Here is a 26,406-nt window from a genome sequence, read left to right as displayed (position 1 = left end):
AATTATTTTAATCATTATTAAATTTATTTGACATTTTAAATGTGTTTTTTAATTAAGAAAAAAATGTATTAAATAATATTAATAATTTAAATATTATCATGAAATTGATTTAAAATGTCATTTAAATTTAATAAAATTTGATTAGAACGATTAAATCTATACATTTTTAAAACTAAGGAATTAAATTAGAATAAAACTTTGAAAATGAAGTAATTCTAATTTTTATTAAAATTAAGAGATCAAATATCTTCATATAGAAGTTTTGATATTTATTTGTAAGTTATTATATATGTACATACTATAGTGAGATTGGGTGACATGGTTAACATTACAAAACAAATGTATAAAGTATGTATTGATATTATTTATATATTTCATTTTTATGTTTATGTTGAGCTAGAACTTAATTATATTTCTTATAAAAGAACTAATTAATCAGATACAAAATGATATATAAAGCCCAATCACTTTTAACATCAAATCAAAACTTAATACTTTTTCATCAAATCATATAATTTATATTTTCCTCACTTTCTAAGTAGGCTTAATACCTGTTTTTGTCCCTCTTTTTAAGGGAAATGTTCACTTTCGTCCTACTTTTTTCAAAAAGTTCAATTTGGTCCCACGTTGTGAAAAAAGTGTCCAAGTTAATCCTTTTTGGTCACGGCGTTAAATATTTAACGATTCTGCTGCCAGGTAGGAGTGTGGTGTGCAACGTGGCTTTTTACTTGCGTAACGTGGCAGTGACAGTTTAGGGTTTAACTGAGAACGTGGCTCGTTCAGCCCTGTCCACCCCTCGGCCCCTCACTCCCAACCACACACGCCCCTGCCAAATCCATTTTCTTCTCCGTGTAACACCCCCTTTCGAACCTCAGATCTTCCTCTGCCCTCATCTCCGTTTCCTTAAAGTCATCAAATCCCTCCATCTTTGATAAGATTTCACCCATAAACTATTTTCCCATTCATCTCTTTCATTAGATTTCAGTCATCAGCTACCCTACGGCACCTCCACAGCCAACTTAGGACCATCTCCTCCGCCCTCAACATTCTCCCATTACCAGACAACTCAACCTCCAACTACCGCGAACCACACCAAACCTGCAAGAAGTACCAGAAACAACCTAACCCATATCTCCCCTCACACGCACGCTGACACTGGTCCTCATTCATCCCCAACAATTCATACCCAATAGGGAAACCGTAACCAACCCAATGGATGCCACCATTATCATATTCTTCGAAAATTTATATCCCCACACAGAAACAGAATATAGATAAAGGTGACCAGGAGAACCCATCGTGGTGGCCTCGGTGGCGACGGGTATCGGTGGCGACGGGAATCGGTTCACGGCTGCCAGACGGGTGGAGGTTTGGACGTGCGGCGGAGACGAGGTCCTCCCTGGGTTACCGCCTTCGAGGCAAGCGAGACGAGAGAAAAGGAGGCAGCGGCTCCGCGGTCGCCAATGGTTCTGCTGCCGCGAGTTGTCGCTGGCAAGGCCAAGGCGTGTTCCGACTGAGGCAGCGGTGGCCGTGTCTGACAGAGTCGATGGTGAGCCTGCGGAGAGACGAAGAGACCTCGGGTCTCTAGAGAGTGTGTGAGCTGAGGGGGTGAGCGGGAGAGTGTTGGATCTGAGGGGTGAGGAATAGAAGAAGAATGCTGAACCCCTAGGGGATTCTCGATCAGAAAAAGACCACCCCGAGCTTGGGCATGCCAAAGAAAAAAAGCCCCTTTCTCTTTCGCGCGACACCCCTAAACTGTCACTGCCACGTTACGCAAGTAAAAAGCCACGTTGCACACCACACTCCTAGCTGGCAGCAGAATCGTTAAATATTTAACGCCGTGACCAAAAAGGATTAACTTGGACACTTTTTTCACAACGTGGGACCAAATTGAACTTTTTGAAAAAGGTAGGACGAAAGTGAACATTTCCCTTAAAAAGAGGGACAAAAACAGGTATTAAGCCTTCTAAGTATTATTTAACATTTCCAACTATGTTTCCTTAATTTTTTTCACATCACCTTTTTATTATAAGAAGATGTTTTACGAAGACAATTATAAGTAATTTTCTGTGTCAAATATTTTTTTATTATAAAAATAAATAATTACTATTTGTAAATATATAAATAGAAATACAAATATACATATTACTCAGTATTTAATCAAACCTGTGTATGTATATGCAACTAAAAAAATAGATCTATCAAAATAGTATTTAAAAATTAGGAAACTATTAACAATAGACTAAAATTTCTTAATCTTATGAATGAAATGTCTAAACATGCAATTAAATTTTTGTAAGAACCAACGTTGCAAAAAACTATATATATTTGAATAAAATTCGAGAAAAAAATATAAATGTAATTAAATTATATTCAAGGCAACTATATAAAAATGATTTTTTTTTAATTTACTAAGTTATACGAGTTAACAATACATTACATTTTCATATTATTTTAATTATTAAAAAGTATATAATTAAGTGCAGATAATTAAATTTAAATAAAAAATGAATTAAAAATTAAAATGTTAAGTCTAGAAAGTAAATTATCGATTCAATAACCCAGGCAGTATAAAACAATACTTAGTTCAGACCGTGAGAGCATTTGAAAGCGCGAAAAATCAAATGAAAAAATTAAACTAAACCCTTCCATTGCTGCTTTCTTGCAGTGTTAGGGTTTATCTTTCTCCTCTTCTTCTTTGCTGTTGTCTCCTCTAACAATGGCCGATATCAGTTCCGTCGATGCTTCTTTGTGGTGGGACTCGTTCACCGTGCTCCTCACCGAGCTTGAGAATTCCTCTCTGTCCTCAGATCTCCCACCTAACTTGGTACACTTTCAATTATCTTTGTGACTTTGTGTGAGTCTGAATTTGTGAACTTACAGGAATCATTTTCGTGTTTATTTAGGCGAAGAAGTTGAAGGACAACCATGCCTGGTTCTTAGACACACTGTCGCGCTTCAAACCGCCCAATCAGAGTTCCAAGGAAGCTCTGAATTCAAAAACTCTGAAAATTGGATCTCACCAGCTCAGTGTTCAGCCTCACCTGAAAGATAAAGCGTTGCAGATTAGCTCCATCCTGGTCAGCTAGTTCCTTGTTTGTGTTTGCTTAGTGATCATTGCTAATACTATATCATAAGTTTCATTGTTGAAGTTTTTGTGGTGGTCAAGAGTTTAGGATGGGGTGAAATTATTTAATTGCTGAGAGAAATGTTTTTACATTGAAATTTGAAAGTTTATTCTATGATCTCAGAAATGATTTTGTTCTTGATTTGTGTTTCTGCTGTGTGGGGACAAGTGTAGTTTTTTCATTATATGTATCATGGGGAATTTACTTAGTAATGTCAGTTATTCACTGTCGGTGTGGTATGCTGATACCTCAAGGTGACTTTCTATTCCCATTCTTGTTTATTTCAGCTACTAGACGAGGTTCAATCATACATTTTTGTTGAAAGGTCCATCAAACATAACGATGCAGTTGCTGATTCCATGGCTCCGGAGTTTCTTCACATGGTCAGTAGCTCTATCACCTTACTGCATTTCTGTATTAGTCAAGTGCTTATTTCTAGAATGATCATACTTTGTACATAATACGAGGATTTGGCTGATTCAGTATGTTTTTTACAAACAAATTTCAAATAAAGTAACTTCAGTGGATTATGTGTGCTCTGAAGTCATGGTTGGATGAATTCCAAATATATATTTTTTTGAATTTTTTTGTGGCACTTGGTGCTCGGGACTTAGAGTTGTGGTTGGGGTTTAGAAATCAAACTTAATAAATTTTGGAATAAGATCCCATCACATAGTACATCTATGCCTAACACCAAAAGAAACAAGTTTGTAAGCACAATGGTTTCCCGCTCTATATATACAAGATACATGAAATCTCATATTCCTAAGCCCCAACATATTCTGCCACCGATTTTGAAGATGCCAAGGAATAATGTGATGATTGGAGATAGCTTGAACCTCCAACATAGAGTCACTTTCAATCCATAGACTATGTCATCCTTTCTCAACAGCAATTTCAACAGCTCAAATAACACCAAGAAGTTCTGGATAAATGGTTGTGAGTGAAACCACCAATAAAGGCAGTATCTCTATCTTGAAATAAGCCCCCACAAGCAGTAAGACCAGGAGCACCACGAGCAGCTCCATCAATGTTACACTTCATCCAAAATCAAGGTGGAGATAGCCACAAAACAGGTATGACAGAAGGGGCAAGGTTCAATTTTTTGGAGTTGCCAAATTCTTTAAAAAGGCCAAATATTTTGATGTTCCATTTTTTAATGGACTTTAAACTTAACTCAGTATCACAAAATTAACTTGTAAGGTAATGTCACAAAATCCAAGTGGTAGCATCTTGAAGCACTATCTTTATAGGTTTGCTCCAAGCAGTATGAATACATAGCAACACCAAATCTAGGTTTTGATGATCAATATGAACTTGAACAGATGAACTAAGCCAATACCAAAAGATAACAACAAACAAAAAAAGAAATGTGCAACAATTTTAATGTGATTTTGACAATGATGACATCTAGGAACCATATACCAAGCAACATTTAAGAAGATTATCATCAGTGGCAAATCTATTATATTGCAATCTTCATATTAGAAATGATTTTGAAGGAGTGATGTACTGGTTCCAAAGCTTGCGACTAGAGTCTTATCAAGGGATTGACTAGAAAGGTTGACTTAGGTTTCGTAGTGTGGAGCCACCAAGATTTTGACTTAGTCTTTATAAGGCTTAGACAACCTTTAACTTGTAGTTAGTTTTGTGAGGTTGAGTTAAGTCATTAGCTAAAATTCTATGATGGTATTAGAGTTTATCTTGCATCCAATGTTGGGCCACCTACATTGTCAAATTGCCAGGTGTTAGAAAGCTGCCTTAATTGTAGTCACTTGTATGTTGAAATGGGCTTCTTATGGAAGGGTTGACTTGTAAGGCTTAGTCAAGCATCATAGAGTCAACAACCTTTGTGTGGCTCTTTAATGGTTAAAATCTCACATTGATTACAGGTATGACCTATGTAGTTCTTATGAGACTTGGGAAATCATGACCTTACAAGTTTGTTTTTGAGATTGTGTTAGTATTCAAGTCTAAATTCTAAGATGGTATTGGAGCCTATCTTAGATTTGTTGTTATTAAGGAGTGAACTTTAAGCATGGTTTTCAAACTCACGAGTTAACTCGTTCGAGTTTACGTTCCCAGTTATGGTTTCTGAGTTATCTCGGAACCAAACACGTTTTTAGATTGAACTCGATAGTAGAATCGTACATGGACTCGGTGGAAACGAAGAAAGGAGGAGTCCTTCTGTTTAGGATTTAATAATCTGATCAGTGTTCTTCATTTTTGTTTTTGTTTTGCTCCACCACTGATCTTCGTCGCTCGTGGTCAAGCTTCGCTCCGTCCGATCGTCGTTTGTGGTCGCTGTTTGTGATCGCGTTTGGTCCGCTTGCCGATCGTGGTCGTGTTTCATTCCCGTCGTCGTTCGCCTGGTTTGCGATCACTGTCGCACTTGCCGCCGTCCTTGCCGTTGTCCTCGCCGTCGCAGCTTCTGGTATGGCCTTCTTCGAGCCACAAGTGGTGATGAGTGGAGTTTTCTTATTCTAAAATGACAACCCCTGACCCCCTGTATGATTTTATTAGAAATTGAAATTTTTATTGTTTTATTACATAAATAAAATATACTTATGTTGTTACTTTTATGTAAATTATTTTTATTGAAATTGAAATTTATATTGTTTTGTTAAATTTTTTATTTTAGTATGTAAATGATTTATTAAAAAATTAAATTCTTATGGTTTTATTACAGGAATGAAATTTTTTGTTTGTGTTTTTTTAAATCCTAAGTCCTGCCACTTTTTTTTAGTGAAAAAATTTAGAACATCATGGCAGCAAATGCATCAAATTCAATGGGAACTAAGCCAAGTGTATCTTCATTCCTTAAATGATGATGCTATTATTAGAGGATTATTAAAGGATTAGAGGAATAGTCATAAAGATTTTGATATTTCTATTTATGTTTTATAATATTTCTATGAACAATATTAATATGAAACTTATGTATTTCAATTAATATATTTGTATGAAAAATATTTCTATGAACTTATATTTTTTTTTTCATACAAAAGTAAACTCTTACGAGTTTTTGAGTCGAATTTATTGGACTCTCACGAGTTTACGTAAACTCTCGAGTTTGAAAACCTTGACTTTAAGCCTAAGTCAACTCCACCAAACAACAAGTGGAATAATATGCTCAATAAACATGAAATTTCGTTAGGATATGTTCTAACTTGGCTCTGATACCATTTGAAAAAATGAACTTTAAGCCTAACTTAATCTCATAAAATCAGTAAACTGAGTTTTGCACTCACTTATATACTCTAAACTGATCTTATTACTTGTCGATGTGGGACTTGTGTCACTTGTATCTGCCACTCTCTTGATTGGTAGTCCTAGGCATGAGTAGTGTTGGAAAACGTCTTAATTGTGGTCATCCCTAGCTACCATTAGTTGTGACCCTTATAAAGTTGCCTTAATGACAGTCTCAAAGGTGAATGTTTAGTTTCTCATTGATCATAAGTACCGTTTAAATATAACTTATAATGTTTGTAAGATAACCTCACTACCTGATATGCATGTTTTCTTTCAACTGGAAACCTTTCAGGTTCTTCCCTTTTCTGTCTTCTATTATTAGTGGGTTCATGATAAGACCCAAAAGAAAATGAGAAGATGGTCAGATTTAGTTAGATGGTTGGATGTTTGTTTAGTTAGTTATAGTCAAAATCTATTAAGTGGATAGGTAGTCAGGCACAGGGGTTTAAGTAGCTGGATCAAGGTACCAGGGAGGCATTTCAGAGTTTAGATTTGATAACAGATAAAAGGCTCTGTTGTGGAAAGGCCAACCCTTTGTGAAGGGTAATCCTTTGGAAGGAAACTTCTCTCCTAAGGTCCCATGCATGTAATTTAAGAAATAGTACTAAAGTGATCTATTTTTTGCTTTCTTTGTTTTTCTGGCCTCTCTGAAAACTTGGTTGTTTCTAGGCTGCTTCTCTAGATTTGACAGTTCAAATGTACGGGTATTTTAGCTGCTTCTGAACTTTCTAAGGTCTAAATTGATATGGATAGTTCATTTAGAAAATTGGTCACCACAGTATTTTTTTCCATGATGGTTTCTTTTTAGTTCATGTTTCTGATTTATTTTCTTTCTTTCTATGAAGATGTTAATTCAATATTACAAGGAGCGACAGTGCTTGCTAAAGTGCATCAGGTGGATTCTCATGCATGCTAGTAAGTGTATCATGTTTCTTTTTATGGCCACTTAGTAATTGTTTTGTTAATTCTCTATTCTGATCACACATTCATTTTGTATAAGTTTAGTAAACATTTATACTTTATGTTAATTCATTCTTCTTGCTGATATTTCTTTGGGTTTTGACTCTACATCAGTACATAATGGTCCTGTGTCTGAAGATAATACTATGAAGGAGGAGGCAAGAAAATTGTTTCATGATGGTCTTGAAAGTAAATTAATATTATTCTTTGACAATCTTCTGTCCTGTAGCTACCCAGAACAAATGGTATGTTCAGATTCCGTTTACCAGTCTTATTTAATTTTCACCATTACATTACATAATTTAAATGGGTAGATGACTTGTATTTTGTGTGCGATCCTTATATAATTTTAATGCAATAATCTACGTGCATGCTGTAACATTAATAGCTGAGTCTTGTTCTACCACACTCCCTTCTTGGACTATTCTTTCATGTTCTGGATTAGTGTGCTATGTGTCTCAAAGCTGACATGTTGTAATTGTATATTTTCATCTGGAGCATACGAACACTAGATGTTGGAATAGTCTTTTCTACCCTCTAATGAGATCTTTTTTTTTCTTTGATTTGTATCTAATATGATTGATAATTGGAAAATTTATTTCTTGATGACTCAACTATTGTTAATTGTGGATTGTGGAACGCTTGAAGGATGTTGAGCTTTTTACACTGTGGGCTGAGGAGACTCTAATTGAAGACAACTTGGTCTTAGACATCCTTTTCCTGGCATATTATGACTCATTATGTACCTGTAGCGGGGAAATGTGGAAGAAGTTTGGTGCTCTTTACAAGGTATAATAATTATAACTTGATGACATTAAATAGGGAGATATTATATTATTTGATGAGGAAATATCTTACCAAATATTTCCCATTATTTGATATTGATTTTGTGTCTTATTATTATCTCTCTTCTTCATTATAAATAACAATCCTCATGTATGTACAAATCACACAATTGCAAACAATCATTTCAATATGGTTTAAAGTCTATCCAAGATCCATTAAAAAAGACCACTCACCAAGTTATATACCAAACCCAATATTGTTGGACGTGAGGAGATGTATTGGAAAGAAATCCAAGTCTCACATAAAGTGGAAATTGTGCAAAATACAATATATAATTAAGGGCAATCTTGGTCTTACAAGCTAAATTTTGTGGGATTGAATTAAATGTATGTTATTTTGTAAGATGGTATTGGAATAGTACCATCTGTTGTGATTTGTTTTGTCACTAATCCGTTGTTAGGCCATGACCTTTTTTTAGATGCAATTGCTTGGCTTTGTCACTCAGATTTTCTCGCGGGTAAATAATACTTGTAGCAACACATTTTTCTCTTCGGCAGTTGCTGCACTCTATACGCATTTTTTTTTTCTTTTCGGCACTCTTAATGCCCTTTAATTTTTTTTTTCTCTTTGGTAGTCATACATCTAAGCATTTTTTTCTCTTCGGTAATGACTGTGCCCTCCAAACCATTTTTGCTCTCCAGCAGTCACTGCGTCTTTCGACCTATAATGCTTGCAATTGAAGCCACCCTTTTCTAATGATCACTGCAATACCCAACTCACAGCTAACAATCGCGGTGTGTTGCTAGTTCCTTGGCATGTAATCTTCAAAAAACTTGTACCAAATTTATGTATGAAGCTGTTATTATGGATTTTGTCAGATCCAATCACCAACTTACTGATATGCTCCCTGAGTCTCAAGAGTTCTCAAATTGATGACATTTGTAACAATTTTGACTGATACAATACATAATTTCGAGCTTGAGTGGAGTGTTAGAGATATGATTTGATTTGATAGGAAAATATGTATCGGATATTTCCCATTATTAGGTATTGATTTTGTTCCTTATTATTGTATCTCTTCATTATATAAAAGAACACTTATGTTTGTATAGATCATACAATTACAAACAATCCTTTTAATAATATATCTGCTAAGACTTGACTTGGGATATGTTTTTGAATCAAATCCTTGTTATATATATATTTTTTGTTTCAGGGGATCTTAGCTGGTGATTATAACTTGGGAAAGCTAGCAATTACTGCAGAAACACAACAATTGTCTTATCATGCTAAAGTTCAGCTGCTGCTTATTTTAATTGAAACCCTGAACCTGGAGAATGTTCTTCAAATGGTTCATGATGAAGTACCATATAGGTTTGCCTAGTATTTATTTATATTATGGCCAGTGCTTCAAAGTTATAATAAAAGCATGTTGTGAAACAGTTTGGTTAAACCAGGAAGTACTGCAGATTGCAAGGCTATAATCTGAAACCTCATCTTTGATGCAATGACTGGCTGAACGTGGTCTGCCAGGCTTTTTTCTTGAATCTGAAATAAACTTTTACAGAAAATATCTTGTGATCTAAGTAATCACGAGGCAAATAATCTCTTCATTGGACAACCTTTCTTAAATATGTCATTTCATTCATTAACCAAGTATATTTGCAATCTGCAACTACATTAGAAATTGCATACTTTGTCCTATTCTGTTCTCCAGTGAAATCCAGGCATCTCTCACCTTGAAGACTCTTGTTTGTAGCTTCTAATTTTTGGGATAATAAGAATAACAAAGTTTTATGCTATGCATAATTATTAGAATTTGTTAATTTTACCAATAATTCAACATGTCTATTTTGATTATTTTTGATATTTTATTTGTAAGCTTTGGATATGGAACATTTCCATTTACTTCGTTTTATCTAGTGATACTCTTTGTCTTGAGCTATGGGTATTCTGTCAAATTCTTCATTCCTTGTGTGGTATCCTTAGTTTGTTAACTATATAGCATGACATGAATTTAATTGACTCTGTATTTTACAATTGATTTTTTAAGTTAATGTTTTGTTGAATGATGTAAAATCTATTCTGAATTTGAATTTCCCAGGAAAGGCAAGTCTACTTTTTCCATGACCGATGTCCAAGAGATGGATGCACTAGTTTCTACTTTCAATGCTTTTGAAATGAATGAAGCGGGTCCTCTAGTTCTAGCTTGGGCAGTATTTCTCTATCTGCTTTTGACACTTCTGGAAAAAGATGAAAACAATGACCTAATGGTATGTGATTAAATTTCATGTGATTTTTTTTGTTTACTACTTATCGTGGGTTTGTATTGCAAGGTTGACCCTTTTTAATTTTTCTGCATCCAGGAGATTGATCACATTAGTTATGTCCGTCAAGCCTTTGAAGCTGGATCGCTGCGATATTGTCTTGAAATTCTGGAATGTGACATTTTGAAAGATTATGATGTGAGTTATTTGGACTTGAGCAGCATAACTTGTTGTAGTCGATTGATATTTTTTAAACCTTCACTTATTCCTTTCTTTTCTATCAAGAATCATTAAGCTTTCTCCTAACTAAGTTGTGTTCACAGAAAGAAAACTATGCATGATATTGGTGGTATAGCGTATATAGACTTAATTCTGTATGCTGTTTTGTATAAATTATATCATAAATAATTTCCTCCATTCAGGGCCCTATGTGTGGATATCGCAGTGTTTTGAGGACATTCATTTCTGCATTCATTGCATCTTATGAAATCAACCTTCAGGTATGGTTGTAAAATCTGCAGTTAGTTTTTATGAGATTTTTATGTCTTTCTCATTTGATCTGCTTCAACAAATGTACAGCCTGATGACGGTAACCCCACTCTAATACTGGATATTCTATGCAAGATTTATCGTGGAGAGGTTTGGATGTATAATTGTTCTCTTTCATTATATTCATTGCTTAATTATCATCATTATATCAGCCAGTGATGATATATTAATTTAAGGACCGTGTTCCTTAACTTTCAGGAATCATTATGTATTCAGTTTTGGGACAAGGAAAGTTTTATTGATGGTCCAATTCGGTCTCTTCTTTGCAACCTAGAGAGTGAGTTTCCTTTCAGGACTGTTGAACTTGTTCAACTCCTGTCATCCCTTGGTGAAGGAACTTGGCCAGCGGAGTGTGTGTAAGTAAATTAACAATGCTTGTTATTTTTTTATCTCATATTGGAATGGAATTACAGTACAATTGGTCCTTCAAGTCAAATATACACTTTTGTTACTTCAATCCCTGGTAGCCTTTCTTATTGATGCATGTTTTCTACAGGTATAACTTTCTAAATAGGTCTCTTGGTATATCATCTTTGTTTGAGATTAATGGTGATTCACAGATAGTTGAAGCACAACAGGTAGTGCAAGTTCCTGGGGTTCAAGGTCTCTTTATTCCGGCTGGAACTCGTGGTCGTGTCTTGAGAGTTGTTGGAGAGAATACTGCCCTTGTTCGATGGGAGGTGAATTATGCTAATACTATTACTAACTTGCTATGCTTACATTTCTCAGTGCTTCTTGTACCCTGATCTATAATCATTAATTTTCTTCACTTTTTTTGGTGGTGTTGAAATAGTTGAATTATTATTTTTAAAATTTTATTGCTTGTTGTATTATTTCTTTTCTGTCTCCTCTTTGCATTGGACTATGTATGAAATGAGACTCATTCCAAAAGTTCCTAATAGAAATTCTCTTTAAATTCTTTGGTAATTGATTTGCAATCTAAAATATTATTCTTTAGTGATTGATAGAATATGTGAAAAATACATCATCAGATATTTTAAATTATGCTTTAATATTAGTTTCCTTATTTGCTCTTTATACCTTAGGATTAGTTACCACATTCTTTGTCTTATCAACATTTTCCATAATTAGCTAGGATTATCGATTACTGTAAATAGGGTATTGGAAAAAACTCAAGTCCTACATTGACTAAAGATAGAACTTGAAAAGAGTATATAAGTGGGGGAGAATTCTCACCTTACAAGTTTGTTTTGTAAGATAGAGTTAGACTTAAAACCAAATTCCTAAGGTGGTATTTGAGCCATTTTATATTTAAAAAAGAAGGTCACTCACCGTATTATTCTCCATGCCCCAAACCATATAATGTTGAACATGAAGGGGTGTATTTTCAAAAATTCTATTCTCAAGTTTACAAGAGATACAACCTACAGAGTATTTAAGTGGGGAAGAACCCTTACATCTCAAATATAAAGAAAGGGTTAGTACTATAGGTTTTATGAATATACCAAATATAACAATGCATTATTAAATTAGTGTTTCGTTTTTCTTTTCTCTTTTCCTCCCTCAATATCTAAAATATCAAATTTCAACAGTGATAATCAAATGAATGATGATATTCCAGTTTCCGGTCTTTAATTGTTGTTTCTTTTTCCTTTTATAGGCATCTTCAATTGTTGTTTAGTTGGGAATTTTAAATGTTGCTTGTGCTTTACACTCGTAATAATTTTTGTTGTAATTTGGAGGTTATGTTATTACTTGGAGTGGGGTATTTATCTTATCAGTATTTTCTCTATTTCTGAATTCACACTGACAAAATCCTCTTCTTTGTAGTATACATCATCTGGAATATTCGTATTACTCTTACATTTGGCCCAAGAAATGTATTTGGATAACAAGGATGAAGTTGCTGTTACACTTGACCTGCTTAGTAGATTGGTGTCCTTTAATACTGTAAGTTTACGAAGTTTAATTGACCATTTTTTTCAATTTGGTTCTTTGTAAAAACACAGCCACTGCATGATAATTGTTGCAAATCCAGTTAATAGTTATGGAAGTACCCTCTGTCGACCTGAGTACATAAGAAATCTGGTCAATGATTCTCCTACTGCATGCAGGGTATTTGCTTTGCTGTGATGGACATCAGCAACTCTTTGCAATTTGATGCTGTTGGCTTGATGAATGAGCAGGTTGAAAAGAGGGTCTGGTAAATTATTCAATTTGAATGGTTGTCTTTATGTGCATGTATTTTCCTTGTTTAATTTTTTAATATATTCTGTTTATCTCGTTTTTAAAATGATATTTTTCTTATCTTTACAGGGTGGTTGAGATAATTTGCAATTTAATTAAAAAACTGCCTCTGAATTCAGGTGGTGCTGCACTTATGTCAATGGGTATCAAGATTTTATCCATTATGTTGATTTGGTAATTTAATTTATTTTTTTCTACATGTAGATCAATTTGTGCTAATAAAATATTTGATCTGTATGCTCTTGATGATTTAATTTGTTATTAGATGTTTGTTTTTTGAATTCATAGTGTAATTAAGAAAAGGCTAACTATCTCTTTTCCTTTCCAATCCAGTTCTCCATCTAACGTTGCAGCGGCTACTCTAAATGCAAACCTGTTTGATATGACTTTGCAGACACCTGTGTTGAATGTAGGAAGTAATGGCTTATCAAGGTAAAGCCCTATTATTAAAATAACGTGCATATACTAATTTTCCCTTTTTTTGTCTTTTATTGTATGGCTCGACGTTTTCATATATATTTTTCTGGTTGTGTGTAGTGTCAAAGTGTTTTTTTTTTCTTTTTTTTATCAATTTTAAAGTGAGAAGTTACATCTGCCAGTTCCCGTGTCTTTTCTTTACAGCGGGTCATGGTTGCTTTCTTCTAAACTTGCTAGGATGCTTTCAATTGACTGTGAGCAGAACAGTAATGACTGCCCCTTGGCAATATCAGGTATGACTAACATTGATTTCTTATCCATTTTATCGTTGTGATGATATTTGTCTGTTTCTAATTGTTTTTCTCTGAATTTCTTGTGCATATAGCTTGCCGTGAAACTTTGTATAGTGGATAATAGGCGTTATGTTTTCCAAATGCTTTTTAGTAGTCCGTGCTTTGTGCAGGAATGTTGTTATAAATAAAATTTGTGTATATTATTATTTTAGGAATTAAACATTCTTGGTGGGTTTTTGTTTGACCCCCAACTTTTGTATTTCTTTTCTCTTTTATAATATTTCTAAAAATGAAGCATATGTACAAGTTGTAGAACTAACCTAGTTAAGTTTGCAACTTGTATAGTGATGCCATAGCATTCTATACTTTGATTAAAAAAATATAATGTAAGATTTTATCTATCTTATAATTTAAACTCTGATTCATTTTATTAAAATTGTGTATGTATTAAATCAATTTAGTTGGAAATTTGGCATGTACTAACAAAGTCAGGATGTTTACACTGTCAGCTAATCACGAATTGTCATCTTTGTAATGCTGTGGACTTTTGTGATATTACTTTGGAATTCATATCAAGAGTGTTACATAATTTTAGTTGTTGGTACATCAAAATTAACCTCATCAAATTTAGTATGAAAAATTATACATTAAATATTGAATATTTAATTATAATTATAATAAAAACATGGTTTTGATTATAGTTGCTGAAAAAAAATTATAGTGTGTATTCAATTGTTTTAATCAAACCAAATGAATTTTTTATCATACCAACTTTGTCACTAAGCCAACCAAGTATTGTCTACCTTAATTGAGAAATTCATTCAAACATTGAAGGAAGACTAAAAGAGAAAAGCCACCTGTCTCAACATTAATTATTATATATTTTTTTCATTTACAAAAGAGCTGCACAATAGTAATATATGGCAAAAAAGCTGCAGTATCTTAATACCCCTTTTTACGTTACATCACTACATATTCCAATGCACTAGGAGGAGGCAACCAAATTAGGAAATAAGAATTTCTTGCATGTATCCTTACAATCATGGGTAAGGAAGAATCAAGTCTTACAAAGTCTTTTAGGTTTATAACCCAACTGTACAAAACATTTGTAAGATGAGGATTGTCCCCACTTCTATATTGTATTTTGACTTTATCTCTTGTTGATGTGGGACTAAGGTTTTTCCTATACATCTCCTCATGTCCAACTCTATTGGACTTGGTACAAGGATAACATGATGATCTTCAATGGATCTAGGATAGATTCTAATATCATCCTACAAAGTAGTTTAGACCTAATTCAATCCTACAAAATTGACTTATAAGGTGATGATTTCCCTACTTATTATATATTGTATTTTGTAAATCTATTCAAGATATACATATTTCGTAATTGTAAGTTGATTTCTTAAGGAAACACAAGTCAAAATATTAAGTTGTATGGAAGGAAATTTGTATTTGCATAAAGGAATTATGTTATTCTGAAAACAGAGACTAATCGGGATTGGGAAGCAGGGTAACGACTCCTTGGATCTTTTTCAGCCAACCAAAAGTTGGATTAAAGGAAAAATACTTTCTGGAGAGAATGTGACTGTAACCTATCAATTTGTTTTAGCGAGAACATATGGTTGGAGTAAAAGAGTAACTTGAATGCAATAAATGGATCAGCTAAAGGAGCCCGGGGACCAGTCACATGTGGTATCTTTACAGACAAAGTGCTGTTTTCATATTTGGCTGTAAATCTTGGCATTCAGAAAGCATTCTATGCAGAGGCAATGGGAGTGATCTGGCTTTGGAGATATCTATGAAAATAGGATTGGAATAACATTGGATAGATTGTGACTCTTCTCTCGCTGTCCAAACTTTTGAAAGCAAGGTTGTTATAAAATTACAGGAATAGTGTGTATTATGGGCATGCACACACTGATCCATTTATAATCCTGTGAACGGGATAATCAATTTGACAAAATAAAATAAAATCTTATATTAGTATTTACATTCAACCTAATCTAATCGTATTCTCAACAGATGTAGTCATTTATTGTATATTTAGGTAAGAAAATGAAAGTACAGACAGATTGATTAATTAAGGGGTTTGTATATGGGGAGATTATTGGCGGGAGAGTCTTCCAGACTTTGTTAAACCTTACTTCTTTAAGGATAGGTTCCAATTGCATAGTTATAGGTCTGGTCTCCCCACTTTTTTCTTGTATTTTCTTTATTTTTAATGGTTATATGATATGATGTGCTTATGGTTATATGATATGATGTGCTTCAGAGGATTGTCATAGATTTGGGTGGCATCCTAGATGGGATTGCATTGTGTGTGGTGATTTCTTTGCATATCTAATTTTATTGAAGAAAAACCAAGCACCTCACTTTCCTGAGTGAATACTCTTATTTATATTACAGGTTGAATTTGCTGTTATATTTTTTTCTTCTTTCTTCTCCCTGTTTTTTGATACACAGTCTGCCTCGTCAACACTAGGGGTACTTTATTTGGGTTACTTATTTGATTTTGCAAGTGTTAGTGCTACAATAGTCATTTCTGATAAGATTCGATGCCTTTTTCTTTGACTGTAATATATATTGCAAATTTACTACAGTGGTCGCTTGAAAAGGTAAAGAGACTAAAGTCCACTCTAGTGCAGTTGCACTTCATGAAAATATGTTGATGTATATTTATAATAGAAGAAATATCGACAAAGTCCAAAATACAAATAAGAAATAATAACAAACTAACTAAAGATAAAAAATAAAAATAATATATTTAACAATCATAGTTTAAACTTGCAATAAATGTTTAATTCAACTGAGCTGATGGTTTTGCATGATTTTCTCAACTTTTATGGTATATTCCATTCTCTCTAGTCTTATTTGTGGTCTGAATCTTGCAGTGCTGGACTTCACCATACAGCTTGTAGAAACAGGAGTAGAGCATGATGATCTGCTGGCATTGATAATTTTCTCTTTGCAGTATATTCTAGTCAATCACGAATATTGGAAATACAAGACGAAGCATATTAGATGGAAAATAACACTTAAGGTATGACCTACTTCTGTTCGAAGTAACCCAATTCTCTACTTGATTTTGATTAATCTTTACTGGAACACTTCTAAGATTCTTTGTAGTGACTGGTAATCACTGAAATAATTGGGCATGAGCAAGAAAATAAAGACAAATGCAGGAAACATGATAGTTAGAAACTAAGAGTGTCCCCAAATGTACAATTTATATTCCAATTTAAAATAATTTCGAAGGAAATTGGTACAAATCAGATGGATACTTATTTTTAACATTAAAGCATGTAAATATTTTCTATATTGGATGAATTGCTATCCCAGCTGCATCTCGAGATTCTTGCAGTTGGCTAACAATATTACTAAAAATTTATGTATATTACTGAAATTTTAATTTAAATGTTTAGAGATTTATGTTTTATTTTAGTTTTTAGAATCACAAAATTATGATATTATATTTTTTTTTTAATTTTTTTTATTTTCAATTATAAGAATAATTTTATTAATAATAGTTCTACTCCAGTTGAATCATTAAATCTTAACAATTTAATGGCATACTATGCAAGATTGAAAGCATAAATCTCAACCATTGTTATTAATTTCAAACTTTGGGGTACTATGCAGGTGCTTGAATTGATGAAAAAATGCATTTCATCAACGCCTAATTATGGAAAAATGGGTGAGATCATACGCAATGTGTTATTCTCTGATTCTTCCATCCATAACACATTATTCCAAATTGTTTGCACAACTTCACATTCTTTGGAGGTGACGTATGTTAAAACTTCTTGGGTTTATTATTCCATTCATTTGTTTGCTTATTTTACTTATTCTTACGTCTAATCAAGAAGAGCATTTATTTTTCAACAGAAATTGCATGTAAGCCGCGTCTTTGATCCAATGGAAATTGAAGGATTACAGCTTGCTATAAGTTCTGTTTTAGACATTCTTTCAGTCATGTTGACCAAACTTTCCAAGGTGCACAAAATATTGTAATATGCTTGGCTTTTTTTAGTTGCATGGATTACTGACATTCATATTGATGGAATGAGATATTCTTGTTATACATAGAAGTTTATAAATGTTGTTTTTTCACTATAAACATAGTTACTGTCTATATCTGTGATCTTTTCATCATGGAAATACTGAAAATAAGTGTGTTGTGCAGGATACTTCATTGAACTTTCCAGCTTTTCTCCAAGCAGTTTTCTCTTGCACGACCAAACCGGTCCCTGTTGTCACTTCTGTCTTGTCCCTGATTTCATACTTTCAAGATCCGGTATGAACATTCTCCTTCCTCAAATTGGCGTGCCATAACATTTTTCTGAACATTATTATGTGAGAATTGTTATTGAACAATAATGAGCATCTGTCTGTATTCCCCTTTCTTCCATTAGAGATCTTTGAGCTCTTTATATACTTAATTAGTCACATGTTCTGTTAGTATTAGCGGAATAAAGAACTGATATTGGTCCATTTGCTTGATTGTCCTTTTTTTAAGTTATGGACTTACACTTGTGGTTTCCATTTATTATTTCTCTTTTCTGTGTTTTATTGCGTAAACTTTTTAGGCTTGCTTGCTGACAATAGGATGCACTTCATTGTGCATTTGATACCACAATACAGCGGGTTCTATGTATCTCTGTGGATAGATTATTTGTTACTTATTTTACAATCCTTTCAGTGGATATATACTTCTTTATACCTGATTTCTATTGTTTTGCTTGACAGTTGATATCTTGTTGTCTGTGTAGGCCATCCAATATGAAGCTGTTAGGTTTATTTCAATGTTATTTGCCATAGCAGATTGTATTCAACCATTTTCATATGGAATCACATGCTTCGTTCCTGATAATGAGGTTTGGGGTAATATGTTTGGTTTCTTCATATTTATTTTTCCTTTAGCTCTTAAGCTTAAGTAATTTTTGTAATTGGTTTTAGATCATGGATTTGAGGCAATCTCTGAGCTACATACTTCTTGAGCAATCAGTGTCAAATGAAGATCTATTTGTTGCCACTGTTAATCTGTTTACTTCTGCTGCACATTACCAGGTTTGAATTTGTATAGTAGATTAAATAATTGCATTTCACATTTTGTGGAGAAATTACAAGGTTACTTGCTCTTAGTCTAATTTGTTTTTTTATTTATGGCAATCTTGAATCAGACTTAAAACAGATAGAGAAGCGTGTGATTTGAGTGTGAAACTTGGTTCCCTGAGAGTCTCCCTGTTCTATCATATATAAAAAATATTGTACAGGAGGATTCCCAAAATTAGGGAAAGAAGATCTACAAGATATTGTCTAGCTACCCTAAATATGTGCAACTAACAAAAATAAATAATTATAATAAAACCAATCAAATATTCTAACACGTCAGCTTATAGCATAGAATTCATTACAATTTATCATAATCTCAACGGTAAGATTTTTTAAAAAAAATTCTAAATGGATTCACGAGTTTTGCTTCTATATTTTAATGGAGAAATGCATACACTATTTGAGTTCTCATATTAAAAGTTTATTAATTTTTTATTACTAATATTATAATTTCATTTTATTTTTGTTTGTTTATCTGCCAGTCACTTTCGTACTCAAAACTCTGCCAAATTTTCAAAATGCTTTCATGAAAGAAAAATGTTGACCCCAAATGTGGTGTTTTCAGATCTTGAAAAGCCTTGAGTAATGTTAATGCTGATTTAAATTATTATTTCAGAACTGTTTTTTATTTTATTTTATGGGGGAAGGGTTCTCAAGGTAAATTTTTCACTATATTAAGTTGTGTTCAATCGCCTTTGTCTTATATGAATTTTCCTTTTGCAGCCTTCTTTCATTGTTGCTATCTTTGCTCCAGAGGAGAACACGAAAGACCACTTGAGCATTGGTGATGCAAAGCTGCAAAAGGAGGAAACCTCTCCTATACATGCAGTTTTTAGAAAACCAAGTCTTATTGATGCACTTGTGCACTATATTGAAAGGGCGGATGATCTGATCAAGAGGTTCAAACTGTTTAATGTGTATTTTTTTGTGGGGAAGGGGTGGCTGTTTATCTGTTTTTGCTTAGTTTCCGTCCTTATTGCTTGTGCTTTTGCTGGTCAATTGTAATGCTCATTGAAATATGAGTACGTTACTTACTGTATTTTTCTGTCTCCAGCAATCCCCGCATACTGCTTTGTGTACTTAACTTCATGATTGCCTTATGGCAAGGGGCTCCCCAGTATGCCAATCTCTTGGAGTCCTTAAGAAGGCATGGAAAGTTCTGGGAACACTTAGCTAATGCAATCTCAAATATTGCTAGCAGTGAAATTTCCTTGCCCACAAGCCTGAAAGAAAAAGATGCTTTCAATCTGGCATACGCTTTCCATTGCCAGTCTTCGATACTAGGAATCATGGCATATGAACTATTCTTGCAGAGAAAGTTGTTTCATGCAGAGTCAACTGTGAAGGATGCAGCAGAATCTAAGGAGAAGGAGCAAAATGTCACAAGAACTGAGAAATCTAAAGCGACGAATCTTCATGATCTTAAGGGAATCTGGTCTTCATTGTTCAATGATTCCATTTTAGAGAAACTAATAAAGTCATACACTTCTTATGGAAATAATAGTGATATATATAATGGTGCAAAGGTTAGCTTGATGTTTTTTTCCTTGTTGAATTAATGGGTGTGATAGTCTTTTCTATTATTGGGTTAATTTTGTAATATATTTTTCAATTACTTGCATGTGTCATGCTGATGTATAACATTCAATAGATTTTCACTCTTTTCTGATTTTACTTCGGTGTCTAATATGGTGTTTTGCATAACGTAAATAAAAAAATAAAACTTATTACGTATTCTTTTAATTGTATACGATGCAATTATAGATATATTATGAACTTCTCTTTCCCTTTTTTTATTTACTTCCGCATGTAAATTTTCAGGTGGCCACCAGTTTATTCTCTGTTCATGTGATGATGAAATTAGCAGTTTGCGACTCTGGAAGTTTATCTGTGTTATTGCTTCAGAAGATTCATGAAATTCTGGCTAAGGTTCGATGTCTAATCCTTTTTTATTTTTGTAAGAAAGTCATTTCTTCTAGTATACTTTGTAATGTGGTAAACGGTATTCAAATTCATATCTTTATCTTTAATGTCATGCAAATCATTACGAATATGTTACACATTAAAAAGTAAAAAGTTTAATGTCTAAATTTCTATTTACGCATTGAACTCTTTGTTTTTAGTTTACGATTTTGTCAACATTTTCTTATGTATAGAAACGTTCTTATGTTTGCAGTTGAGCATTCATCCTGCTTTTTCTGAATTGCTGTCTCAGTATTCACAACGTGGTTACAGGTTATATAGACTTATCCATGTGTTATTTTTTACTTCACATGTCATAACTTATTGGGCTTTTATTTCAATTAGATGTTATTTGTGTCCAAGATGGAACCATAACAAATAATTCATTTTGCTTTCCATATAGCCATGCATGACCTTTTCATGGAAAATCAACTAACATTTAGAACACTCTGATTTCTCTATGATAGAAACCTAGTATTTTATTAGAAAGGCTATGGGATTTTCTCAATGCCTGTAAGCCCCAATTCTATCCCTCTCAGCCCCACGTTTTATTTATAGGCAATGTGTTCTAACTTTTCTAATAATCTCAGCCCAACACCAAACAAATAAATGGTAACAGAAATCTAACACTAATAGACACCTTACGTTATCATTGTATTGTATCACAAATAATTGGGAGACTGAGAATTAAGGTAACAACATTTTTTAGTCTAAGTCATGCTTTTCCTCCCCACCATACAGTTCATGTATTGGATTTACTTTGTCTTACCCAAACAAATGTTTATTTTCTTACGTAATGTACATCAATCAAAATTCGGTTGTTTTCTTAATTTTGTAGTGAAGGTAAGGAACTAAAGAAATTGATACTCAGTGACCTCTATTATCATTTGCAAGGAGAGCTTGAAGGGAGAAAAATTGGTATTGGACCATTCAAAGAATTATCTCAGTATCTTGTCGAATCAAATTTTTTGGGAACCTATCAACACCAGTTCAATGAAGATGCTTTTACAAAGAATATGTTTACGAAGAATGTATACTTGTTTGACCTTGCTCACTTGCGAGAAGATTTGAGATTAGATGTGTGGGATTGTAACAATTGGAGAATATCCAAGGAGGTTGCAGAAGTCATGTTGCGTTTCCTGCAGGATGCAAACTCAGTCATGTTGCTTTCAAGTTCAAAGCTTTCTGCATTAAAAGGACTGATAGCTGTTTTGGCTGTCAACCATGATGTGAGAATTTAAATTTCTGATTTCCTTTCATTGCATATCCCTGTCTGAATGATAAGATTAGGGTTGCAAGTTACAAATGTTGAAACATTCATGTGTTAGCCCAACTATTCTGCTATTGATTCCTTATGGTTGAGTTTGAGCCCTGCAGTTGGCGTACATGCATGGTTCTCATAGGTTGACATGTTTTCTGTTTTAACTAAAAAAAATACTTAAGAAATAATTTTTCTTCATTTATTATAATTAAAGTATTGAGGGATGATTGGAAAATATGCTATGCTTGAATTGGTTTTACCATGGTGAACAGAAGTCATTAGTAAGATTCTTTGCTTTATAATTATCATTGTTTTGACCGCAAGCATCAAGATAGGATGTACATTAAAAAGGTTTGTTTATGATGGAGTTTTGTTGATTATTTTGAGAAAGGTTATGTCAATTTTTCCTGGGTTTATCCCAATATTAAGTTACATAGGGTGGGGGAAAGGAAAGTTTGACTGACCATTGGAAACATTTTAGCGTGAAAGGCTATTTAAACATTGATGTTCCAGTTTTCATGTACTTCGTTTTTTTTTTTTGTATGGTTATCATTTATAGGCAACTTTCTTCATCCCGCCATTTGGTTTTTGGCTTGTCTCTGTTCAATTTTCCTTTTTCACATGATCTTGCAGTCACAAGGGAGGGCTACAGCTGGAGGGAGGATCTCAGATGAACTCATATTTACTTTCATGGATAATATATGCCAATCTTTCCTTTCTAACGTGGAGATATTATCATCTGTTCTAGATGCCTCTGAGGATATTCTCAATTTTCTTGCATGTGAAGTAGAACTAATCTTCCAGTTGACAAGAACTGTCAGGAAAAGCCTCTCGCTAGATGTATCCCTACTTGTTTTGAAATGTGCTAGTTCGGGTCTTAGACTATTGGGTTCACTTAAGCCGGCACCTTCTGAGGCTAATGTGATTATGAAACTTTTACTCACATTGCTGCTTTCAGTATTACAGTCCAACTCCCTTAATGCACATTCAGGTGTGGTAACCAAGGACAATTCTGGTGAGGTCTTATCAAAGATTTCAAATGCAACCCTGGGTCTACTACCCATTCTTTGCAACTGTGTTGCGACTTCTGATCATTGCATGCTATCCCTGTCAGTCATGGATTTAATACTGAGAAGCTTCTTGACACCCAGGACTTGGTTACCTGTCCTGCAGAATCATCTCCAATTGCCAGTAGTTATGCTTAAACTCCACGATAGAAGTTCAACTTCTATTCCAGTAATAATGAAGTTCTTTTTGACCCTTGCACGAGTTAGAGGAGGTGCTGATATGCTTTATTGTTCCGGCTTTTTGTCGTCTGTGAGAGTGTTATTTGCTGAATCTGGTGAGGATTTCTCGACCACTAGTGAGAATCTCGGGGGCTCGTGCGAGAAGTTTGTAATACCCCAGGATATTTGGGGGCTTGGATTAGCTGTGGTTACAGCTATGGTTAAATCCTTGGGAGACCATTCTTCTGGAACTGCTATTGTGGATAGCATGATACCTTACTTTTTTTCAGAGAAAGCTCATTTTATCATTTATTCTCTAAATGCCCCAGACTTTCCTTCTGATGATCGTGACAAGAAAAGACCTCGAGCACAGAGGACATTTATATCTTTAGCTACTCTTAAAGAAACAGAACATACTTTAATGCTCATGTGTGAGCTAGCAAAACATTGGCATTCGTGGATTAAGGCAATACGAAATGTGGATAGACAGCTTAGAGAGAAGTGTATCCATCTTTTAGCCTTCATTAGCAGGGGATCTCAACGCCTTGGTGAATTGTCAAGCAGGAACGCCCCACTTTTATGTCCACCTACCCTGAAAGAGGATTTTGAAATTTCCTCAAAACCTTCCTTTGTCAATAGCAAAAATGGATGGTTTGCTCTTTCCCCACTTGGATGTGTGCCAAAACCAAAGTTCTCTTCTTTCTCAACCACTCCTACCCATGGCCAAGCAACTGAGAGTACTGATCTTATTCCGAAAACATGCTTTTCTGATACTGTAGCCCTGCAGGTATATAGAATAGCATTTCTTCTTTTAAAGTTTCTCTGTTTACAAACTGAGGGTGCTGCTAAAAGGGCTGAGGAGGTTGGGTTTGTTGATCTTGCTCGTTTTCCTGAGCTGCCAATGCCAGAAATCTTGCATGGATTACAGGTACCGTGAACTTAACCCATGTATATAATATTTACAACTTCATAGTATGCACAAATTTAGAAGTATGTAAAGTTTTGTCAATGGTTTGATTGACAGGTGAGCTTAAGGCTTTGCTTTATGCCAAAGATTATTTCTTTGTGGGGTGCCTGAATCATAGAAGCTAATAATTAGATGTCTGTCTGAGCTTCACTTTCATTTGGGTGCAGGATCAAGCTATTGCCATTACTACGGAACTCTGTCAAGCCAACAAACAAAGGGTCTCTCCAGAAATACAGGATGTTTGCAACTTACTGATGCAAATACTTGAAATGGCCTTGCACTTGGAACTTTGTGTTCTACAAATTTGTCGCATAAGACCTGTATCGGGGCGTGTGGAGGATTTCTCAAAGGAAGCAAAATCTCTGTTTAGTGGTAAAATTATTCTTCGTTCATCTGTAGCACCTGCGCTTGATTCCACTGCCCTTGTCATTTTTTCAATATTTGTCTTCTGATGTGCTGAATATTTCTTGATGACCTGTGCAGCACTGGAGGGTCATGCTTTTCTAAAAGCATCTCGCAACTCTCTGAAACAGATGATATCGTGTGTCTATCCTGGATTGTTGCAAGCAGAGAATTTCATATAAGATTTGATGTAGACAAAAGATCACATTATTAATTGTACAGAATTTCATAGTGTTAGTCAGTCTTCTTACTTTGTAGCTAGGTATTCCTTGTGTTTTTGATTTATAATTGATTTTTTTTTTCTGACCGTTCTTTGTGCTACTGCATATTTATATCCTTTTCTTTTTTTTGGAGAAAAGGTTGTCGCCACTCATCAATATGGTGATAATTTGTGGTTAGTGTGTGTTGTATGATTGTCGGTACAAAGTGAAATCTTTAGGGAGGGTCCCTGCTCCGTGCCACGGTGAGTCGGTGATTATGCCCAATGCTGTCTCGGTTCCGCTTGATCAGGACCTATAGAAAAGGACATGTCTTTGACACAATTTTGCTAGAGAGGTCAAATACTTTATTTTAACCATAGTTCGAAGTTTCTTGTAAATGGACTTTTCTTGTGGAATCGCACTTTACTTACCATATTGAAGACAATGACTCAAAGGATTTAACGCCCCAAATTTGGGTACTGAGCTGACATGGAAGACAACTGTAACCTCAGATCGTCGTTATTATCACTTCATTTGTTCATTCGGTGTTACCATGCATGAGGCGTTCCTATTCTACTGCATATTTTAATACAATAGATCATTTCAAAACTCAAATATAGATTATTTTTCTAGTTTAAAAGTTTGTCATATAATCATTTGAATTTAGGGTAAGCATTAATTGATATGAAGTTATTCATTCCTTTGAAACATGAATCAATAATCATGTACATTTTTGTAATTTAATTACTTGAATTTTTAAAATGTCAGAAAATGTTCGGCTTTTGTATATAAAAAAAATAAAGTCAGAAGTCCGGAAATTAGTCATATTTGTTCTAAATGGAATGGACTAAACGTCCCCAATAATGCACACACCACTGCATTTTCTTTCCTGCGTCACAATTATTCGAAAAAGTTAAGGTAACTTCAGAACAGAAATATAAGTAAAATAGAACGTAAAAGTATTTTGATTTGATTTGTTCAGTGATTGTTTCATACAGGCGAAACACAGGTGAGATCATCAGGTGGTGTTGTGGCGCATCACCATCATCATCATAATTTGTGTATAAATTGAACTCTATTATCTTGCGTTTTAAGTTCTGTTAGGAACTATATGATGTAGTTATTTTATTTACAAATCGATACGGAATTTTCCAAAGATGTCCACTGACTAAGTGGATATTTGGTTATCCACTGGTGAAATCTCCATTCTAACTTTTCAATACACTTCTAACGTAAATTCATGTTTCATGGAACATTTATGATGGATAGAGATATTTTAGACATATTTTTGTAAATCAAAAATTATGAAAATGGACCACTTATAAAAAAAAAAACTGTTATATGGATAAATTAAGCTTTCAAATAACACTTCTAATGAAAAAGCCCTGCATTAAAACATAAATTAACATTATT

The 26,406-nt window shown here is 34.0% G+C and overlaps 1 protein-coding gene across 3 annotated transcripts; it reads left to right on the top strand.

Moving 5' to 3' along the window:
• Window positions 1-2,593: 2,593 nt before the first annotated feature.
• Window positions 2,594-25,534, top strand: LOC108340198 (uncharacterized). 3 transcript variants are annotated; one of them, XM_052878546.1, is made up of 32 exons: window positions 2,594-2,827; window positions 2,907-3,080; window positions 3,416-3,511; window positions 7,226-7,295; window positions 7,455-7,585; window positions 7,989-8,129; window positions 9,343-9,500; window positions 10,231-10,399; window positions 10,493-10,591; window positions 10,816-10,893; window positions 10,973-11,032; window positions 11,141-11,298; window positions 11,439-11,622; window positions 12,734-12,853; window positions 13,018-13,106; window positions 13,270-13,293; window positions 13,484-13,582; window positions 13,772-13,860; window positions 16,755-16,903; window positions 17,503-17,646; window positions 17,749-17,856; window positions 18,047-18,157; window positions 18,633-18,737; window positions 18,820-18,930; window positions 19,699-19,874; window positions 20,030-20,501; window positions 20,797-20,904; window positions 21,152-21,210; window positions 21,776-22,166; window positions 22,832-24,352; window positions 24,559-24,763; window positions 24,875-25,534. In XM_052878546.1, the coding sequence occupies exons 1-32, from the start codon at window positions 2,720-2,722 to the stop codon at window positions 24,973-24,975; spliced, it is 5,808 nt and encodes a 1,935-aa protein (XP_052734506.1). In that variant the 5' UTR covers window positions 2,594-2,719; the 3' UTR covers window positions 24,976-25,534. The 3 variants fall into 3 exon arrangements, with proteins under 3 accessions (XP_052734506.1, XP_017432896.1, XP_052734507.1); XM_017577407.2 differs by having other exon boundaries at window positions 13,220-13,324; XM_052878547.1 differs by lacking the exons at window positions 2,594-2,827; window positions 2,907-3,080; window positions 7,455-7,585 and having other exon boundaries at window positions 3,456-3,511; window positions 13,220-13,324.
• The last annotated feature ends 872 nt before the right edge of the window (window positions 25,535-26,406 follow it).

This window comes from Vigna angularis, chromosome 5 (genome assembly GCF_016808095.1).
Source record: "Vigna angularis cultivar LongXiaoDou No.4 chromosome 5, ASM1680809v1, whole genome shotgun sequence".
Classification (NCBI taxonomy): Eukaryota; Viridiplantae; Streptophyta; class Magnoliopsida; order Fabales; family Fabaceae; genus Vigna; species Vigna angularis.
The sequence above is the reverse complement of the archived record's forward strand: the minus strand, read 5'-3'. Positions and strand labels throughout refer to the sequence as shown.

What these genes read in the sequence shown, in the direction of transcription:
- LOC108340198 (XM_017577407.2), top strand. Translation starts at nt 2,720, where the DNA reads ATGGCCGATATCAGTTCCGTCGATGCTTCTTTGTGGTGGGACTCGTTC. An exon ending in CATGATGAAGTACCATATAG is followed by an intron (nt 9,501 to 10,230) that starts GTTTGCCTAGTA and finishes TGAATTTCCCAG; the next exon opens with GAAAGGCAAGTCTACTTTTT. An exon ending in TGTTGACCAAACTTTCCAAG is followed by an intron (nt 17,857 to 18,046) that starts GTGCACAAAATA and finishes TGTGTTGTGCAG; the next exon opens with GATACTTCATTGAACTTTCC.